This window comes from Carya illinoinensis, chromosome 10, assembly GCF_018687715.1.
Source record: "Carya illinoinensis cultivar Pawnee chromosome 10, C.illinoinensisPawnee_v1, whole genome shotgun sequence".
Lineage (NCBI taxonomy): Eukaryota > Viridiplantae > Streptophyta > Magnoliopsida > Fagales > Juglandaceae > Carya > Carya illinoinensis.
This window is the reverse complement of record NC_056761.1, coordinates 38,014,675-38,035,217: the sequence shown is the minus strand read 5'-3', so window position 1 is coordinate 38,035,217 and position 20,543 is coordinate 38,014,675. Positions and strand designations below refer to the sequence as shown.

The following is a 20,543-nucleotide window of genomic DNA, read 5'->3' as shown; positions in this document are numbered from 1 at the left end:
AAAAATTTGAAATTAGGATTAAGGCTCAAAATTAATATTTTATCACAAAGTATTAAAATACATTTTCCACACGTGCATGAATTTTTTGAAAATTAAATTTGAAAATTTTGAAAGATGATTGATTGTCATCTTTCACATGTGTATGCCTTGATTAAAGGTTTGAACTTTGAAAATATTAAAGATGATTGATTGTCATCTTTCACATATGCATGTTTTATTTGAATATTTTCAAAAATGATTGATACTTTTTTTTACTTATGCAAAAGGTAGGTGTTTTTGTTTGAAAATTTTGAAAAGTAAAGTGTACTCCTTTAGTCATATGCAAAAAGTAAAAAGATTAGGTTTGAATTTTTTGAAAAGTAAAGTGTGCTTCTTCTGTCATATGCAAAACGTAAAAGATTATGTTTGAATTTTTAAAAAGTAAAGTGTGCTCATTTTGTCATATGCCAAAAGTAAAAGATTAGATTTGAAGTATTTGAAAAATGAATGATGTTATCTTTGACAATTGAAAAAGAAGACCCTTTTATTTGAATTTTTTGAAAAAGTAAATGATATTGTCTTTGACATGTGAATCTTTTTAAATTTGAATATGAAGTCTTATATGCTTATAAATAGATCATTTGAGAGTTTCACATTTACAACATCCACATCATACAACATTCATTCAAAACTTTCATTCTCTTTTCTCTAAGCATTGAGCTTTAATCCTTGTTCATTTTGAGAGAGATATAGTTTGAGTTGTATTGTTCTTATTTAACTCATTGAGGAATGTTTTCTGATAACCTACCCACAATCAGCTTTTGTATCAGTAAAAGGGTGTGTATAACTCTTGTGCATGTAGAAAGTGTTCTACATAGAGAATAGTTGAATCACCATGTATAAGGTGATTGTAAGTGTAGAGGGTGTTCTACATGAATCTTTTGTAGTGGTATTGTTCAAAGGTGTAATAAGTTTCTATCTCCACCTGAAAGAAGTTGAATAGTGAATTTGAGATCCTCAAGGGGTAGCTTGAGGCGAGGACGTAGGCAGTGAGGCCGAACCTCATTAACATACTGAATTTGCTTCTCTCTTACCCTTACTCTTTATATTTATTGTTGTTTTGTATTTTGTTTGTATTTTATATTGTATATTTAATTTATAATTGTTATTTTTTTAAATACAACTCAATTCACTACCCCTCTTGTGTTAATCATCTGGGCAACAGATATAGATTTTCTATCTCTCTCTCATTTTCTTGTAGGTGCTTCATTCGAATAGAGCAAATCAATCTTATCTTATTTTAATCCTTGAGGTGTGTTATAGTTTGATTGTATGAAGTTAGTTGGGATATGAAAAATTAAAAAAATAGTAAGTCTCATCATTAATTAGTTTGTTGTTATGGTGATAAAAAAAAAAAAAGAGAAATACTTTTTACAGTAGGCAGATGCAGTCGGCATGCAGTCGACTGTAAAAAAAAAATTAATACGGGACCTACATAAAAAAAAATTATTTTTATAACTTTTTATAATTCATGTAGGTTTCCCTGAATATAAAAAAAAATATATTCATTTCGTACAGTCGACTGCACGCCGACTGCATCTGGCGACTGTATGTAGCAAAGCCCTAAAAAAAAAAATTGCTAGTGTGTCCCATCAAGTGATGAAAACATCCTAATCCCCTTTAGATCACTTTAAATGGGCATACTTGTGTGCTCTTGGATGTTGCTTGAGTATTCGAATGAGCATATATTTTGTGTGCATTTAATTGGATGCTAAGTATAGTTTAACGTACAAAAATATCTCAAATCACATCAACATCCAAATACAAAGCCTCGTAAGACTTTTATGGCAGGGTTTTGTGGCACTAGCTACTCCATGGAGATCTTGATTAGCAAACTTCCGGGTCTTGCATCTTGTCGGACCAGACCTAAGCCTAATTGATTCTAACCCAATTACACTTACTTCAAGTTAATTACTAAGTAGACAAGGTTTTGAAACGGAATTAGCAACGTATATACTTACCACAAAATTTTATTAATTACACTTACTACAAATTAATTATTAATTAGACAAGATTTTGAAATTGGAATTAGCAACATATATATATATACATATATATACACACACGTACCAAAATATTTTAATATTAACGTACGTACGATCACTCTTATACAACCATGTTTTAAAATAAGGATATTTATGTAAAATGATATTATTTTTATAAGTTATTTTATAAAAATGTCCTTAATTTAAAACATAATTGTATAAAAAGGTTTTAAAAATGATTGTATGTGTTAACGTAAAAAATCATCTAATAGGCTGGAAGGGAGGAAAGAGTCATCCCTGGCTCACAATGATAATTCGGACTTTGATAAGTTATTTTTGCTGTTCATCTAAGAAATAAATAACAAATAAGCAAATAAAAATAAATAAAGAGGAGCATAGAGATTTATGTTGTTCAACGTAATACCTAAGTTCACGGATTGTGTAAAGGAAAAATCTACTATAATGGGCGATTTGCAATCTCTTACAGTCTTATATATCTTTTAATATAATAGAAGAATTTAAGTCTTATTTGAATACACAGTTCATATGAGATGAGATGTTTTGAATAATAATAAAATTTTTTAGTCAAGATGAAATGAGATATTTTGAATAGTAGTAAAACTTTTTATTTAAGATGAGATGAAATAGTTTGTAAAAAAATATGTGTTTGAATAGTGAGATGTAAAAAAAATTGTTTATTACTGTTTACGTAATGTTTATGTACTATTCACTATCAGTTTTCACAATTTGTTACTATTTATTTAAGTAGATGTTTTTAAATTTGGATAAGGAAAACTACTGTATGATCATCTCATCTGTCTTGTGTATCCAAACTGGGTCTTAGAGTTTTAGGAATCCCTTGAGAGAAGATCCTTTAGAGTCAATGTGTGTGATAGAGTCTGTGCTTAGAGAAATCGTAGAGAACTCTTTCATTTATAGAGATCTCCTTTTTTATAGAAGTTTATTTCATTATTTGTAGTGCTCGAGTCAAATTTACTTTACGAATCCCTTTTATTTTTGGAGTTAGAGTCAATTTCTTTCAATTTATAACTTTTTTGTATTATCTATTTTTTAGCTTGTCTTTTAAAGTAAGAAGAGCCAATCAACTTTATCACTAACAATGTGTCTATCATTTTTCTTTATTTTATATACAAAAATTCTACTTGCAACCGGCCTAGAGAACCCCCGCGGCATCGTGTCTAACATGGCAAATTAAAAATGACGCCGTTTCAATTTTGAGAGGCAAACGAAGATAGAAGTGGTTGGTGGCTACATCCACCATCGAAACACCCATCCTCATAGAAGTCTTTGTCTTCGTCTTTTCCGTCCCCACGAAGCCTCAATTATCTTCTCCACGAAGCATCCACAAAAAAGCATCCCCACGAAACCCCGATCGTCATACACAAAAGCATTATCAAGAGGTAACTACCGATCCACTCCTACTAAAAACTCCTAAAAATTCAAAAAGCACCCTTAGAAATCAGAACAAGAGAAAACAGGTCTTTCCCATCGTCTTCTCCACAGCAAAGTATAAAAAAGCATCCACAAAAGCATTATCAAAAGGTAACTACAGATCCATTTCAAGTAAAAACCTCCAAAAATTCAAAAAGCACCCTAAAAAACCAGAAACAAGAAAAAGCAGGTCTTTCATCGCTCAACAATCCCAATACCCCAAAACAACTTAAGAAAAAACTCACTTGGAAGCAATAATCGAAGAGCTCACGCTAGAAACCCATCTCTTATCTCATTTTCTTTTTAAGTACACAAGTGGTTAAAATGGAGAGCCCCAGTGTAAAGCATTAAGGGAATCACCGAACAAAGACTTGTACGTTGGGATAATAACTAGAATGGTAGTGGCTCTTTAATTTGTAAAGTTCAAGAATTTACCGGAAGAGAAAGAGGTGATGGCTCATGGGGCTGGTGTTTCCTACTACTTTAGCAATTTGCCTACCTCTACTTTTGATGATTGTGGGATTGTGGGTCTCTGGTTTCGCTCTCGCAAAAGAGAGAGTTCGATGGCCTGTGAGCATAAGCTCTAGTTTTCTTCCACTTTTCCTTATTTTGATTCCATTTCCTTTTTTTTTTTTTTTTTTTTTTAAACTAAATACTGGCTGATGTGGCATGTCGCAGCGTTCCCACCTGCGGTTGCCTATAGAATAACTATTTTATATGTAAAAATCTAATTATAACCATAATTATGTATTAATATGTACATTAATTTAATGTGATTGATTAAAAAATAAATTTTATTAAAAATAATATTGATTTAAATTATAAATATAAAAAAATCAGTATTAATATAAAGATTAATACATATATAACAAAACCCATTTTATATATAAGCACCCGGACGGAGAAGGAATGCATGCTGCAACATGGTAATATCGTAAAGATGGGTGGTACTTCAATTTTCATTACGCCGACCAAAAATGGCAGTCAAAATGAGTAGCCCCATGGATATGACGTACGTACATATAACATTTACACCATTCCACACGCCCGTACATTGACCAATGGGCAACTTCATCACAATTTCACGTACAGTTCACGTGTGGAACATGATACCGAATGGTTTTTTTTTGGGTGTGTGAATAATAATAATATTCAAGGCCTCGGATGTCCGATTAATTATATTCACATATTATACTCACTATATATACTTTCTCCATATATTTCGGCAATTCTCACAAGTACATACACTAACCTTTTTATATATTATTTATATGTAATATAAAAATGATAGTCTTCATTTTAATTTGAATTTATTTTTTTTAATGGCCAAAAACTTAATGGCCTCATAACATGTGATTCTTCATATGAAAAATTTAAGTTATTACAAGAAAAATAAATTTTTGTGACTAATTTATTATAACGAAAAGGTCATTGACAACCAATTTTGATAATCTTTTCGTTACAATAAATTAGTCATAAAAATTCATTTTTTTTTATAATAAGTTCGAAGCACAAAAAATTTAAGAGCATGGAGAAATGTATAATTAGTACTTGCTAACTAAAATTTAGGTGAATTTTCAAACGATGCTTCTGAAATATTTTGTTTAGTCAGCCGAAAAAAGACTGGCTCTCCCTCTCACTCTCTAGGTCTCTCCCTCTCCCTTCTCTCGCACGCCAACCTAGAGATTAAGGTCTCCGACTCAATATAAAACTTGGTAGATCTATGTAGATATAAAAGTGCCCGACTCAATATAACTGCGATCGACTTGAGCCGCCCAAAATCAAATGAGCACAACGGTGGCCTATGGAGCTGTAAGCCCAGCAGTCCCACCATGGCTGAACAAGGGCGACAACGCATGGCAAATGACGGCATCCACTCTCGTGGGCATCCAGAGCATGCCAGGCCTGGTCATCCTCTACGCCAGCATCGTGAAGAAGAAATGGGCGGTCAACTCCGCCTTCATGGCCCTCTATGCCTTCGCCGCTGTCCTCATCTGCTGGGTTCTTGTCTGCTACCGCATGGCCTTCGGCGATGAACTCCTTCCTTTCTGGGGCAAGGGCGCGCCGGCACTAGGCCAAAAGTTCCTCATCGACAGAGCCAAAGTCCCCGAGAGTAACCACACGAGGGATGACGGCACGTACGAGACGATGGAGCCTTTTTATCCCATGGCCACGCTTGTTTACTTCCAATTCACTTTTGCTGCTATTACCATGATTCTACTTGCGGGTTCTGTTCTTGGGCGCATGAACATCAAGGCTTGGATGGCTTTTGTTCCTCTTTGGCTTGTATTCTCCTATACTGTGGGAGCCTTCAGTCTCTGGGGCGGTGGGTTTCTGTACCACTGGGGTGCCATCGATTACTCGGGCGGCTACGTCATCCATCTTTCCTCGGGAATTTCCGGTTTCACCGCCGCTTATTGGGTACAGTATATATATCACTGCCGGCCTCTCACCAACCACTGATCATCTCTGACTACAAATTAAATTTCAAATCTCTTCTTACTTAAATCTTAAATTGATTGATAACTAAATAATTGATTTCTTAGAGAATAAATGAAACCAACCAAACAAGAGATCCTAATAAGTAATTGAAAAAATAATTATATAATTCCACGTTTTAGAACATTACTTTTAAGGACAAATTAATTTTCAAGAGCTTGATCAGTCAGTAGATCAAAATGGTGTATATATATAGTATATATAGATGTTTTCAGGAACGTTTTCCTCTAATTAGTAATTTGTATGAAGCTTAAACTTGGGTGGCTTGCTATAAATATCGTGTAGGTTGGCCCGAGGCTAAAGAGCGATAGAGAGAGGTTTCCTCCTAACAACGTCTTGCTCATGCTTGCGGGTGCTGGGCTGCTGTGGATGGGCTGGTCAGGTTTCAATGGTGGGGCACCATACGCGGCAAACATCGACGCTTCAATAGCGGTTTTAAACACCAACATATGCGCGGCGACTAGTCTTCTTGTGTGGACTTCATTGGACGTCGTCTTCTTTGGGAAGCCTTCGGTGATCGGAGCTGTTCAGGGGATGATGACGGGGCTCGTTTGCATTACTCCTGGAGCAGGTATATTATAGCTAGGTGTTATATATTGATCAGAAAATTTAGCAGCCCCCACAAATTAAGGACTCTATGTAGTTTCATGCATGTTAATGTTATATACGGATGCATGGTGCATGGTGATGTTGTAGGGTTGGTGCAATCGTGGGCGGCTATAGTGATGGGAATGCTTTCTGGTAGCATTCCATGGGTGTCCATGATGGTCCTTCACAAAAAGTCTACTCTGCTACAAAAGGTACGTACGGACGTAGTTTTGTACACTACTTTTTATATCCTAGCTAATTTGCTTTTCTTTCTTGTAATGCGCTTGATATACATTAATTAATTAGGTGTTAGACAGTTGACAATGAGTGCAAACTTGCTCTTTCCCACCACTTCTAGCCTAGCTCGATCTAACAATCTTCTGAAATTAGGCATGATTATGTGATGATTAAAGCTAGCTGGTACGTACGTAACTTCTATTCAAATTAGTCTCAAACGTGATGGTTTTCTGGTTTCTCTGACTGGCCACAAAGGTAGACGAAAACTGAAATGAGGGTTTCAAACTTCCATGAGTAAATGGTATATATATCCATGGTTTTGAAAGACAAAATTAAAATCTCAACCGGAACTATCTGGAATGACCACTTTTTGGTCCAGATCATGTTTTATTACTAGGAAAGGAAATCCCACAAAACATGGCGTCGAAAATTCGGGTCCTAAAACTCGAGGTCAAATGTTCTTCTTTGTACGGAAAATTACTTGCACAAGTTGCTTGAAAGTCATATATATATATTTTGGCTTGCGGAAGTTTCTGTTGGTTTTGATTTATTCAAAAGTGCTAGTGGTTGCACTGGTTGGGATGGTATATATGGGTACACGTGATGATGATCTTACCTAAATAATTGTCACAATAATGACAGCTTCTCTTTTTTGAATGGAGGTCATCAGTTTATTCAAACATGACAGGCGGCGTTGTCTTTCCATGATATTCTTTTGCCCCTTTCATTATTTTCCTTCCATCTTCAATCGTTCCCATTGCAATAATGGCACATGAATATCAATCAGTCGTTTTCAACAACGACCTAAAAACCAGCACTTCTAATAATTCCTTTATTTCACGATCCCATGGAAAAGGCCTCGTATCTCTACTGGAACCGTCGGATCCAAATAAACTCCACATCCGTGGCTTTTCAAACTTTTGACTACTTCCGTAGTCTTTGGTTTTTCATGTTTCTCTCTCTTTATTTTCTCCTTCCCCAAACAAACTAATTATATTTTAGTTATTGTCAAATGTCAATAGCCAGCATTGTAATTAATTATAACATGCATCATAAATCTCTTTCAAGAATACATTAATTCATCATGATAACAACGTCTACTCTATTTACGATCTTATGCTATATATATAGATATATACATATATATATATGTATATATATTATATGCATGTACTGGGGAACATGAAATGACCGTGATGGTATATTAATGCAGTGGTATTGCACGCAATTGACGATGAATTGTAAATCCTGTTCAGTTTTCCTTTTGTTTGAATCTGATCTATTATCTTACATCTCTTTTAACTTTGACAAACAATGAAGTAAATGCGTTTAAATCAAAAGAAATTAATTAGAAGTTGCAGAACCCCAAAAGTATTATATATACATATATATATATAGTACGTTTTTCCCTTTGATTTTCCATATGAGACAATTCAAATGGTTCATAAGTCAAAAGAATACTAGCCAGTCCTAATCCCATGACCACTTAATGGAATCCCTTGTGGAAATTAGATTACGATCATCAAATGGCTGAATGCATATTTTTTTGGATGCATGCCACGCACTAATATTGTCGATCGCTCTTATAATTAGGTTCCATTTAATTTTACGATTTTACGTATAGGTGGATGACACCTTAGGTGTATTTCACACGCACGCAGTGGCGGGGCTATTAGGAGGGCTACTCACTGGGCTTTTCGCTGAGCCACAGCTCTGTGCACTCATACTCCCAGTGAGCAACACAAGGGGTGCGTTTTATGGGGGAAATGGCGGAAAACAATTCTTCAAGCAACTGGTTGCAGCCACGTTTGTTGCCGGTTGGAACTTGGTGTCCACGACATTAATTCTTCTGGGCATAAGGTTGTTTATTCCATTAAGGATGCCCGACGAGGACCTGGCGATCGGAGATGACGCCGTGCATGGAGAGGAGGCTTATGCCCTTTGGGGAGATGGGGAAAAGTATGACCCAACAAAGCATGGTTGGAATACATCCATGTACGCGCAGGGCATAACAGTACCATCTCCATATGTCAATGACGCAAGAGGAGTGACCATCAACTTGTAAGCCTACCTTAGGGTACTATATACATGTATGCGTGTGTGTGTGTGACCATCAAGTACTTGTACTACAATTTTTTGTCAATCATAATTTGAGGTACAATTATTTAGCGTAATATTCAATACATGATGTTCCATGCACTCTATTAATCATGTATAAAGCTCCAGGCTTCATTGGATAGTTTACATGTTGAGGTGAATAAGGAACATAGTCGATTGCACTATGTCATGCATTGTGAAAATACACCCTGTTATGTTTGTTTTTTGCTTAAAGTAATACTATATACAGTCCTAAAGTATGCAGGTATCGTATAGTCTTTTTGAAAAAAGCAGAATCTATTATTAAAAAATTAATTTTCTTTTTATGTAGATTCCGTATTTATTCATTTTTTTCATAGTAATTGTACGACGTTTACACACTCACGATTGCAAGTATCAGTTTTTGTTTTTTTTTTTTTTTTTTTTTTTTTAATATAGCAAACAAGTGTTACGTTGGAATTGAGTTATTCTTTTATATTCTTCCTGCAATTAATCTACTCACTTTTCGTATATCAATTTGGTCTATAACATCAAGAAACGAAAAATTGATATACTAGAAATTAAGACGAGGAATGGGTCGACAATGGGACCTCATGATCACTTATTAATAATTTGAAAATACTTTTGAGCATATAATATTAATCATCGATACTTACTCAATTTAGAGAAACACCATTCTCCATTCTAAATGTTGCCATCCTTAAACAAACATGTTGAGCTGGTATATGTCAAGCGGTTGTTATTTAAGTAGGACCAGAATGCCTAAAATAACATGTTGTTAGTTAGTACTGATAGTCTATGACAGTCTGAATTAGCTTTTAACTTTGTCCTTTACATTTTGGTCTCTTTTCCTAATTACTACAATTAAACCAACAATTACAGGTGATCATGGTTCATTTGCATAGGATGTAAGCAACGTCGACGTACTATACAGGACCAAGTCGTATTTCCAACATTCAGATAAAACATATAATTAAAAAGGTTGAAAAGTCATTGCCAACTAAAACTATTTATCATTTTAATAATCAGTTCTCGTCCTATATTCGAAGGTTTCCACACCGACCAAGCCACGAGGGCGACTACTAGCTAATTAAGACGTCATCGCTGGATCATTTAAATTTCATTTCTGATTTTTCAAAAGAAATTGAAGGTTTATGATTGCGTGACGGTAAAGAAATTGGAATATTTCATTTCCCTCTGGTGGGCTCACGTCCCAGTTGATGCCACATGCCCACAACAGTCCAGACGTCTACCCTCCAAGATGTAATCTTCCCTTCGTACTTTTTATCATTTATGGTAGAAATAGTCAAGTCCTAAACATGTGTGGTATAGAACTGTTGAATAGAATATCTCTTTATGGTATTATCACATAACTTCTCAATTTTACAGACAACTTTTGTTTAAAACTATGATTTTCAACTTACTGAATTAAATTGAAGACTTCTCTGTTTTGGGCTTCGTTTTACACATACACGATAACATACATGATCTTTTGTATGCATCTATGTGGTTAGGTACTTACGTAGGTTAGCCTTCACACATGCAGAAAGTTGATCTACTTTCGCCCCTAACCAGATGCTTGAAGCTCAACCCAACCATGGCAAATGGTTTTGCTGTTCCATCAGGATAACAGCAAGGGCTGGTTCTAGCCGTTCCTGAATGGCCGAACAAGGGTGACCATGCATAACAGATAATATCTACGCCACTACTTGGGCGTGAAAGGTATCCCCGAGTTAGTGATACTCTTTGCCTTTACAGCCGTCTTGCCTTGCTGTGTGCTATGGGCTTGCAAGATTTGATTTGGGTCATAGCTTCTTCCCATCAAACTCGCATGAAGCACCAAAAAAATATTTCTATTCTACATTATTTTGAAGTTATGTTACATACCTTGTTTCTATAGACCATTGCAATAAAGACATATGAGACTAATCAAATTGTTCCCAATCCTGAGTTATTTTTGTTGAAGATGACGGGGGTGGGGCCGTCAAGCTTCCAACTCCAGAGTCAAAGGTCTCCCATTTGGTTGATACTGAAACAGCATTGCTGCTGTTGCTATTCGGATTAGAGTTTCTTGCCTTCAGGTTGTCAAGTGTCTCCACCAAGTTCTGAACACGGCGTACCTTTTCAACCAAGTAATTAATCTTAGCCTTCGGACACACAATCCAAGGCTATCAATGCAGATTTATAGTTCCACAATAACTTGAAAGTTTCAGACAAAAAAGTATACTAGTACAATAAACAAACTTTTAGGCTAAAGTGTAGATGGTGTAAATCTAGGGAAAATCATAAGGAGCATTTGGTATACAACAAAAAACTCCCTTCAAAGAAACGAAATGCATTTCTGGAATTCTTTATCTAATTTTTTTTTTCTTTATTGGCACTGGCTGTCCGGATACAAAGTCCGGACCAATCCAGTGGTACACAAGCCCTGGCAAAGAGCTTTCTGCAAACGCACCTCAAGTAATTCAAGGGAAGATTCTACCAATCCAACAGCCTTTAGAAATTGTTTGCATACAAGAGGTTTTGAAACTTAAGACTTGAAGGAAGCATACCATCAAGGCCAAGACCCAAACCACTTGAGTTAACCCTTAGGGGTTACCTCATCTAATTTTTTCAGGACTAGCATGATGCATAAAGGAAAAGTAAAATGTAACTGCTTTACATATGCTTTAGATGCAGCATGCAAATGTAAAGCATGGGAAGTGAGTGAAGCTGCTGATTTTTATGTAAAACTTTATAATTCGAAGATTGATATGATCAGGGAGGATAGGATGCTGTGGGTTAATGATAATAAGTCCAGATTCTCTGTGCATTCCTATCATAAGGTTTTAAACAGTCATGGTAATAAAACATACCCCTGGAAATGCATTTGGAAAGCTAGAGTGCCCAGTAAAATTGCATTTTTCTGCTGGTTGGTGTCGCTGGAGAAAGTATTAACTACTGATTATTTGAGGAAAAGGGGTTTATATGTGATGGATTGGTGCTTCATGTGTAAAAAAGTTGGTGAATCTGTTAACCACCTGTTTCTTCATTGCGAGATGGTGACTGTTTTGTGGAATGAGTTATTTGCAAGGGTAGGCATTGCTTGGGTTATGCCCTTCCATGTGGTGGATTTCTTGGCTAGTTGGGAAGGTGCTGCAGGTTGTGGAGGCAATAAAGCTGAGTGGAGGATGATTCCTTTGTGTTTGTTTTGGTGTTTATGGTTTGAGAGAAACGGGGGGTGTTTCCAAGATTGTGAACGCACTATGGGGGAATTTAGGGATTTTTTCTTTAGCACTTTAAATTTTTGGGTGAACAATCTAGTGAGGGATATGAATATTTGTAATGCTGTTCTTTAATTTTGTTTTGCTTTAGTTTGTATTTAGGTGTATTCTCTTGTACACTTCCCATGTACTTGGGCTATGCCTATTTACTTGGAATAAAATTTCTTATTACCTATAAAGAAAAAGGTAATATAAATCTGGGCATTCCAATTTTCCAACAAGTACAGAAATTTACAATTATATTAAAAACACAAGCGCATTAGATTAGTGCAGGTGCGTGCGTTCCAAACAAATATGGATATTGTTCATTCTACTATACATGCATTTTATACATGTTTCAAAGAAAATTCTCAAATACATGGAACACCATAATATAGAATATGGGATCAAAAACAACTTGGCAACAAGGATCATCACGCATAGTGCATCATTCTATGCAGAGTCATAATAAAATTGAGAAATATCATCTCCAATTAAAAAGAACGGATCCATGGGTGAAAAGTAACATTTCCAGACAAGGACAGATAAAATATCCAACCTGTAAGATCATGGAGATACAATACTAACCTCAGACTTTCGTTGCAATTTTGCTTCTCCCTCAGCTTCAATGCTATCCAACTTCAGTAATTGCTTCATGAGCAACTCTGTCAATATTAAAAATTCCTTGTCTGCAACCTTGGTCCCACCATGCACTGCCACTTCCAAGGCAGCCACCTACACAGATGGAGAGATGCAATTGGGTCAACATTTGGATATAGCCTTTAATGAAAAGTGGTTTCAAATCAGATTAGTCTACCCTTTCTGAGAGCTGATCAACCTCTGCTCTGACTTCTGCAACTGCTCCAGATGCTCTTCCTATCTCATTGCTTTTTCCTATTTCCTCAAGCTTCCTCTCTTTGCTAGCGGGGTCCTCCAAAAGCAAAATCTTCGACCTATCCTTCACACCTGCCATGTGCAGATGCTCCTCATCCTCTTTCTCTTTTCCCCTGAACAGCAGTCTCTGGTCTTTAGGATCCAAACCAGTTTTCTGTGCAAGAGCATTCTTTATATCCCCTGTCATTAATTAAAAAACTTATAAGTAAACGTGGTAAAACATCAATAAGAAAACATTATAGTTCACACCGGTGACCTGACAGGTTCAAGTAATAGGTACAAACACTAAAGAAAACATCTCCAAAAGAAAATCAATGATATGATCTCACAAAAAAACCATAATCGACTATGAGGAAGTAGAGATTAGCCATCGAACTTTAGCATTTTTTGTAGGTCAGAAAATCTCCCAGAAAATATATTTGTAAGTGGCTTGAAGCGCACATTTAACCAATCCATTAGTGAACAATTATTTAATATGTCTTGAGTTTCACAGAATATCTGCATATTGAATACAATTGCTCCTAGATCAACAAAACGCCTCATAATTGGACCGGTGATGTGAAAAAAACATTATAGATAGTACAATAATACCGTCATTGATGCCTATATGACATTAAAGAACTCATGGCGCAAAAATATCAGACAATTATCATAAATCTTCAAAATTTACAGTAAATCCTAATCACAAAACAAAGATTATGGATTTCTTCTTATGTCTCGTTTGTTTTCATAACATTTCTCAACTTATCTAATTATTACAACTTTTTCAAATTTTCACACAAAATAAAATAATCAATTCGAATATTTCAAATCTCAAAATAAAAATAATATTAAAAAAATATATTTTAACAATATTTTATTTAATTTTTAACTTTTATCTCATCATATCTCGTCTAATCTAATTTGATATCATCTAATCTCATATGAAGAAACAAACGAGGCCTTATTCTAATAATTACGTTGAATCTTCGTTCTAAAAAAAACACAAAATGATAATATATAAATGGATAAGAATATTTTGATGAAACCAACTTTTTTTTACCAAATAGAGTTCATTAAATATACGAGATGAAATCGAAATCTTCGTAGATCAGAACTAGAACGAAGCCAAATGTGAACAATTTCAATTCTCGTATGGGTAATAGAATGCGGCATAAGGCGAGGAGGGGAAAGAGTAGAAAATTTACCAAAAGTAGAGTCGGCCGGGACATGGACCTCGTGACGGGAAGGTCCGTGAGAGACAGTGATATTGATTATAGGCTCACGAGAAGCAACGCCTCCGCCGTCGTCGTGTCGCTTCTGGATGAGCATGCCACCAGGTCTCATCTCCCACTCGATCTCGTTCGGAGCCGACACTGGCGCGTGCTTATTCGAGTTCTTGCCCATCGCAAAGAAAGCGCGACAAAACCGATTCGAATCGTAATACCACAAAAGGGGAAAGCGGGAGATCCTTGTCTTCTACAAAGGGTGGACTGTGTCTGACCAGTGAATCAAACGAGGTTCGAGAGAGAGAGAGAGAGAGAACGAGAGAGAGGGATGGGGAACGAATATAGAGATGGATCCGATTTAGATGATGACCCGTGATGCCCCAGTACTCTTACTAACGTGGTCCCTTCCCGCTTACAAAAATTAAAAGAGGAGGAATTTAATTAAATAAATGTTTAATATTATTATAAAATATAAAAATATTATACAATCATTTTAAAAAATAATAAAATTAATTATTAAAAAAATTAATTTTTTTAATAAATTATATATTTATTATTTTTTAAAAATAATTACATATTTATGACTACAAATATCATTTTTTTAATTATTGTAATATTTTATAAATAAAAAGTCTTCCCTCCTGCAACTATTTTCTCTTTAATTATCCAAATCTAATTTATAATCTGGTCTTAACATATTAATGATGTATGATTATGCACATAAATTTTTCCATTTTTATTCCAAAAAAGAATATTATCTATAGAATTCACTCTGTAATTTAAAAATATACTAATTTGATTATAAGTCAACTGATCTGCCAAGTTATTCTATTTAATTATAAAACATTCACTGATTCACAATGTTTGATATTTTCAGGACATTTTTTTTCTTGGTGGTTCAATAATATATATGGTTTTTTTGCTTAAAATAATCAATTTTGTAATTAAATAAATTAAAGAGCTAAGAGAAGTGGAACACCCTCAAATGAAATATATGTTGTGTGAAATAAAACTAAAAAATAAATCTCCATGCTCTGTGAGATTTTTATAAATTTTAAAATAAAAATAATATTTAAATATAATATTCAAATAAATTTTTAACTTTATATATTCAATCTTAAATATAATACTTATTTTTAAAAATATTTTCATTCAAATTTTTTTTTCTCAATTTCTAAAATTTAATAAAATATTTTTAATCAAATTATTTTACTATTATTTATAAAATTTTAAAATATTCACGTGTTTAAGAAATAAATGAGCATATATAAAGATTTGATGTTTAGATATAATATTCATAACCTAATAATCAAAGTCAAAAATCCCAACCACAATTAAAAATGAGAGAGAGAGAGAGAGAGAGAGAAGTGCTACAAAGCCTATGATGCATTTCTTATGATGCATTTCTTGAGGACCCTATCCCAATTAGGACTGGTTATTTAGATATAAATACTTTTTTATTTTATATTTTTAAATTTTTAATTTAATTATTATTTAATCATTATAATTTTTCTAATTTTTAAATAAAATATAAAATAATAATTTAATTTTTTTACATATCAAAATAAAAATAATATTGAAAAAATAATATTCTATTAATATTTTAATTTTATAATATTTTTATTCAATTTTTTTTCTATATTTTTTTAAAATTTCATACAATATTTTAATTTAAACTATTTAATTACTATTCATCAAATATTTTATTATTTTTTACATAATCTTTTTATCTCATTTTACCTTATCTTAACTTTCAAAGGAAACGGGATTTTGATTTTTCTTAACGTCTCAAAAAGATTTGTTAATGTCAAAGAACAATACTGGAAAAAATCTGAGTATGTTTAAGTTTTACGTATTTTTGTTAAAAGAATAGAAATTATTATTAAAAAATAATAAAAAGTGATTAAGATACATAAATGTTTTATAAAAATAAACTTATACATGATTTAATGTGATAAGTTGAATTTATTTTATAATAAAATTTTTTATTTTATAAAATCAAATAAATATCAACTTTGCACTTATTTTTAAAAAGAAATCATATGTGGAACCCAAAAAGGCTTCGAGCGGCAGCCTGAGCAAAACGCGACATTTCTAGAGTGACCGGTTCCTCACGCCTTTTGTCTACGACGTTCCACCGTCCCCCACGTCGCACACTACGTGTCCCTGCTTTAATGCTTCTCTCACCTTCTCTCGACAACACGAAACTTCGCACCACGTGTCTTCCAAACCACAAAACCCAAAAGTGCTAATCGATAATTGATCAACCCCTCAACTTCGACCTTAAAGCCGTGAGCGAGCGCAAGATTGGAAGAAAATCGGTACAAATTGGTTAACTAGAGCGCAAGATGGCTAGCGATGAGTTCAGGCTGGTGTCACCTACAATAAACCACGACGGAAAGTTTCCCAGGAAGTATACAGAGGAAGGTCAAGGTGCTTTGAAAAATATATCTCCGCCACTGGAATGGTACAACGTGCCCGATGGAACCAAGGCCCTGGCTCTTGTGGTTCAGGACATCGATGCTCCGGACCCAAGTGATCCGATTGTCCCATGGACGATATGGGTGGTGGCCAACATTCCTCCGACATTGAAGGGTCTTCCCGAGGGTTTCTCTGGGAAGGAAGAGGAAGTGGGTGGCGACTATGCTGGAATCAAAGAAGGGTACAATGATTATAAGGTCCCGGGTTGGCGCGGGCCCAAGCTGCCCTCCCATGGCCACCGCTTCGAGTTCAAACTTTATGCTTTGGATGATGATCAGCTTCATCTTGGTAACAAGGTAGGAACGTATCTGCATCTGTATGCAGCAGTTGTCGTTGTATGTGGACATTAATGTCGTGTGTCATGTATATATAATATGAACTCGACAGTTTTTTGTTCTTGTTAAGTTCAATCTGATCTGGGTTTTATGTGCGTTGTAGGTCACGAAAGACAAGCTATTGGATGCAATTCAAGGGCATGTGCTGGGAGAAGCTGTCTTGATGGCCATTTTCTAATGATCTATTAATTATGCAGCGTCTTTAATTTTGACTCGTGTGTCTCTCTCCCTAACGTGAGATTAATGAACCTTTTTTTTAATATCCGCATTTTTTATTCTCTTCCCGATGCTAATGCTGTTTTTGTTTTTAAAGAACCATACAATTCATTGATTAAAAAATCAGTATATCTTTGCCTCAACAATATTATCGATTACATAATGAACAATATCGTAGCGCTGTTGTCTGTTGAATTGGTCTCCTCAACAATATTAGAATAAAAAAACTTGTCTTTTTCATCCTCAATGATCAACTGTACGTCCATATCTACGGAGATCAACATTTGAATCATTTAGCTATTAACCACTTAAAGAGTCGCCTTCAAATAGTATATATAAACTGGAAAAAAAGCATAGCACCTTCGGATAGCATTTCATAGATCATGGCAAAAAAGCATATTGGTTCTAAACAAAATGGCAATGGTTTTTCCAAGGTTGCTTGAACATTCCAGTCGCGAACAATAACACCTACTCTTGTTATCCTAAGAATCAATTGTCACATCTCAATAGCTTTATAGCAGTTAGCAAGTAGATCCATCTACTAATTAGCTATGAAGTGAGGGATATGCAATTTCTTCTTTTGTACCTCAATCAATAATTCATACGATTGCTGAGACGGCATGAAAACTACATTCGGATTAGTAAAATCCCCTTCAAAGAAATAGGACTTGTTCGCCACCAGATTGATCTTGCAACAACTGCTAATAATCAGTATAATTAGTAGAGGGTAAACGACTTGTAGTAGATGGGCCTTGTGAATAACAACTTGTAGCACTGGTATGCTGCAATACCCCTCCACAAGATGAAGAATAGAAGTTTACTATTCCCATCTTGAGCAAATGAGAGTGAAGAATTGAAGAAGGCATAGCTTTAGTTAGAAAATCTGCAAGTTGCAGATGTGTAGAAACATGAGAAGTAGAAATTGAACCATCAAGGATTTTGTCTCGAATTGAATAGCAATCTATCTCAATGTGCTTGGTTCTCTCATGAAAAACGGGATTGGCAGCGATGAGAAGCGCTGCTTGGTTGTCACATAAAAGTTGTGCAACTTAAGGGTGATCAACTTGAAGATCAATAAGAAGAAACCTAAGCCAAGTTAGCTCAGAACATGTTGTTGCCATAGCTATATATTCAGCTTCAGCTGAAGAGTGTGAAACCACAATCTGCTTTTTAGACTTCCAAGAAATGAGAGAGTTGCCTAATAGTACACAGTATCCAGTGACAGAGCGACAAGTATCAGGGCAAGAGGCCCAATCTGAGTCGCAATAAGCTGAAAGTTGCAGAGAAGAGGCAGCAGAGAATAGAACGTCTTGAGCTGGAGCTGTCTTAATATACTTGAGCACCTTGTGAGCAGCAGCCAAGTGAGCTGACGTAGGAGTGGCCATGAATTGGCTCAATGTATGGACAACATAACTTATATCTGGGCGAGTAATAGTGAGATAAAGCAATCTCCCTACTAACCAACGATAAATGGAATGATCCTTCAATGTAGAACCAGCTGCTCTGCTTAGTTTTAAGTTCTGGTCCATTGGCACTTTGACAGGTTTGGAACCTAAAGTACTAGAATCAGCAAGGATGTCTAGAGCATATTTGTGTTGACAAATATGAATTCCTTGAGAGCAACGGGCAACTTCAATACCAAGAAAGTAGCGAAGAGGACCAAGGTCTTTAATTTTGAAGTGATCATTCAAGAAGACTTTGAGAGCAACTATAGAATCATGGGAGTCACTGGCCACAAGTATGTCATCGACATAGACTAAAAGAGCTGTAAAAGAGTCATTAGTTGTCTTGACAAAAAGACTATAATCTGCCTTGGACTGAGAAAAGCCAAAATCCAATAAATGGGAGGTGAGTTTAGCATACCATTGTCTAAAGGCTTGCTTCAAGCCCTAGAGACTCTTTAACAATTTGCAAACCTGATTAGGACCTCCTTTGGAATAGCGAGGTGGTTTATTCATATAGATTTCCTCTTCTAAGTCACCATGGAGGAAGGCATTATTGACATCAAATTGATACAAATGCCAACCTCGAACTACAGCAATGGATAAGAGGCATCTTACTGTCACCATTTTGGCTACTGGTGAGAAAGTGTCAATGTAATCAATGCCTTCTTGTTGAGTATAGCCCTTTGCAACCAAACGCGCCTTTAATCTTTCCACACTGCCATCTAAGTTGTGTTTCACTTTATACACATATTTACAATCAATAGGTACTTTTCCATGAGGTAAATCTGTGAGGACCCAAGTATTGTTTTGTTCTAAGGCATGTAATTCAGCATCCATGGCTGTGCACCAGTCAGGATTTTTCACTGCTTGATTGTAGCAAGTAGGCTAAAAAACAGTAGAAATAGATGAAGAAAAGGCTTGAAAGGATGGGGAAAATTTATCATAATTCAAGTAATCTTGCAATGGAAAAGAACAAGTAAAGGAAAGAGGAGATACCTGAATCTTGGACTGAGAAATGGGAGTCAAAACAGCCTGCTGGCAATGAAAGTCTTTAAGGTAGTGAGGGGCTGTTCGAGTTCTCGTTGACATGCGAAGTATAGGTTCATTGGAAGAAGATGGAGGTGCAGGAGGTGAAGAAATTATACTGTCAGAAGGTGGTGCATCAGGTATAGTGGTGGAAGGTGATGGAGTGTTATTAGAAGGACAAGAATTAGAAGGAAATGAAGAAGGTGTGGGAGGAGAATAATCAAGGAAATTAGGTGGAGGAGGAGTAAAAATAGGAGAGGGAGTAGCTTCTGTATGATGTGGTTTAAGATTAGTAAATTGAGGAGAAAGGAAAGGAAAGGTTTGTTCATGGAAAATAACATTTCTAGAAACAAAGGTGGTATGTGTTTCAAGATCCAAGAGCTTGTAGCCCTTAACTCCAAAGGGGTAACCCAGAAAAATACACTGCCTGCCTCTTGGATCAAATTTCTTGCGACCATGGGAGATTGTTGTTGCAAAACAAAGGCATCCAAAAATTCTAAGGTAAGTGTATGTGGGTTTGATGGAAAACAAAGCTTCATAGGGTGATTTATTGTTAAGTAAAGGAGTAGGGGTTCGGTTAATGAGATAGACTGCTGTGAGGATGCAATCATTCCAAAAATGTAAAGGCAAACCAGATTGGAATCGTAGGGCTCTAGCCACATTTAGGATGTGTTGGTGTTTTCTCTCAACTACTCCATTTTGTTAAGGGGTTTCCACACAAGACCTTTGGTGAATGATGCCCTTTTGGTTAAAAAAATCTGTCATTTGGAATTCAACCCCATTGTCACTTCGAAGCACT

The 20,543-nt window shown here is 35.3% G+C and overlaps 4 protein-coding genes across 4 annotated transcripts; 2 read left to right on the top strand and 2 right to left on the bottom strand.

Moving 5' to 3' along the window:
• Nucleotides 1-5,046: 5,046 nt before the first annotated feature.
• LOC122279317 (ammonium transporter 2-like) lies at nt 5,047-9,157 on the top strand. The gene is made up of 4 exons (XM_043089878.1): nt 5,047-5,897; nt 6,261-6,546; nt 6,672-6,775; nt 8,425-9,157. Exons 1-4 carry the CDS (start codon nt 5,262-5,264, stop codon nt 8,863-8,865), a joined length of 1,467 nt encoding a protein of 488 aa, XP_042945812.1. The 5' UTR covers nt 5,047-5,261; the 3' UTR covers nt 8,866-9,157.
• Nucleotides 9,158-10,731: 1,574 nt separating this feature from the next.
• On the bottom strand, nt 10,732-14,615 carry LOC122279318 (BAG family molecular chaperone regulator 4). Its single transcript, XM_043089879.1, has 4 exons — nt 14,221-14,615; nt 12,957-13,213; nt 12,728-12,874; nt 10,732-11,017 (listed from the first exon to the last, which is right to left on the bottom strand). Exons 1-4 carry the CDS (start codon nt 14,417-14,419, stop codon nt 10,823-10,825), a joined length of 798 nt encoding a protein of 265 aa, XP_042945813.1. The 5' UTR covers nt 14,420-14,615; the 3' UTR covers nt 10,732-10,822.
• A 1,899-nt stretch (nt 14,616-16,514) lies between these two features.
• Nucleotides 16,515-17,319, top strand: LOC122279319 (UPF0098 protein CPn_0877/CP_0992/CPj0877/CpB0906). The gene is made up of 2 exons (XM_043089880.1): nt 16,515-17,018; nt 17,161-17,319. Exons 1-2 carry the CDS (start codon nt 16,590-16,592, stop codon nt 17,233-17,235), a joined length of 504 nt encoding a protein of 167 aa, XP_042945814.1. The 5' UTR covers nt 16,515-16,589; the 3' UTR covers nt 17,236-17,319.
• A 1,003-nt stretch (nt 17,320-18,322) lies between these two features.
• Nucleotides 18,323-19,807, bottom strand: LOC122278706 (uncharacterized mitochondrial protein AtMg00810-like). The gene is made up of 3 exons (XM_043088889.1): nt 19,715-19,807; nt 19,190-19,603; nt 18,323-19,090 (listed from the first exon to the last, which is right to left on the bottom strand). Exons 1-3 carry the CDS (start codon nt 19,805-19,807, stop codon nt 18,323-18,325), a joined length of 1,275 nt encoding a protein of 424 aa, XP_042944823.1.
• Between the last annotated feature and the right edge of the window lie 736 nt (nt 19,808-20,543).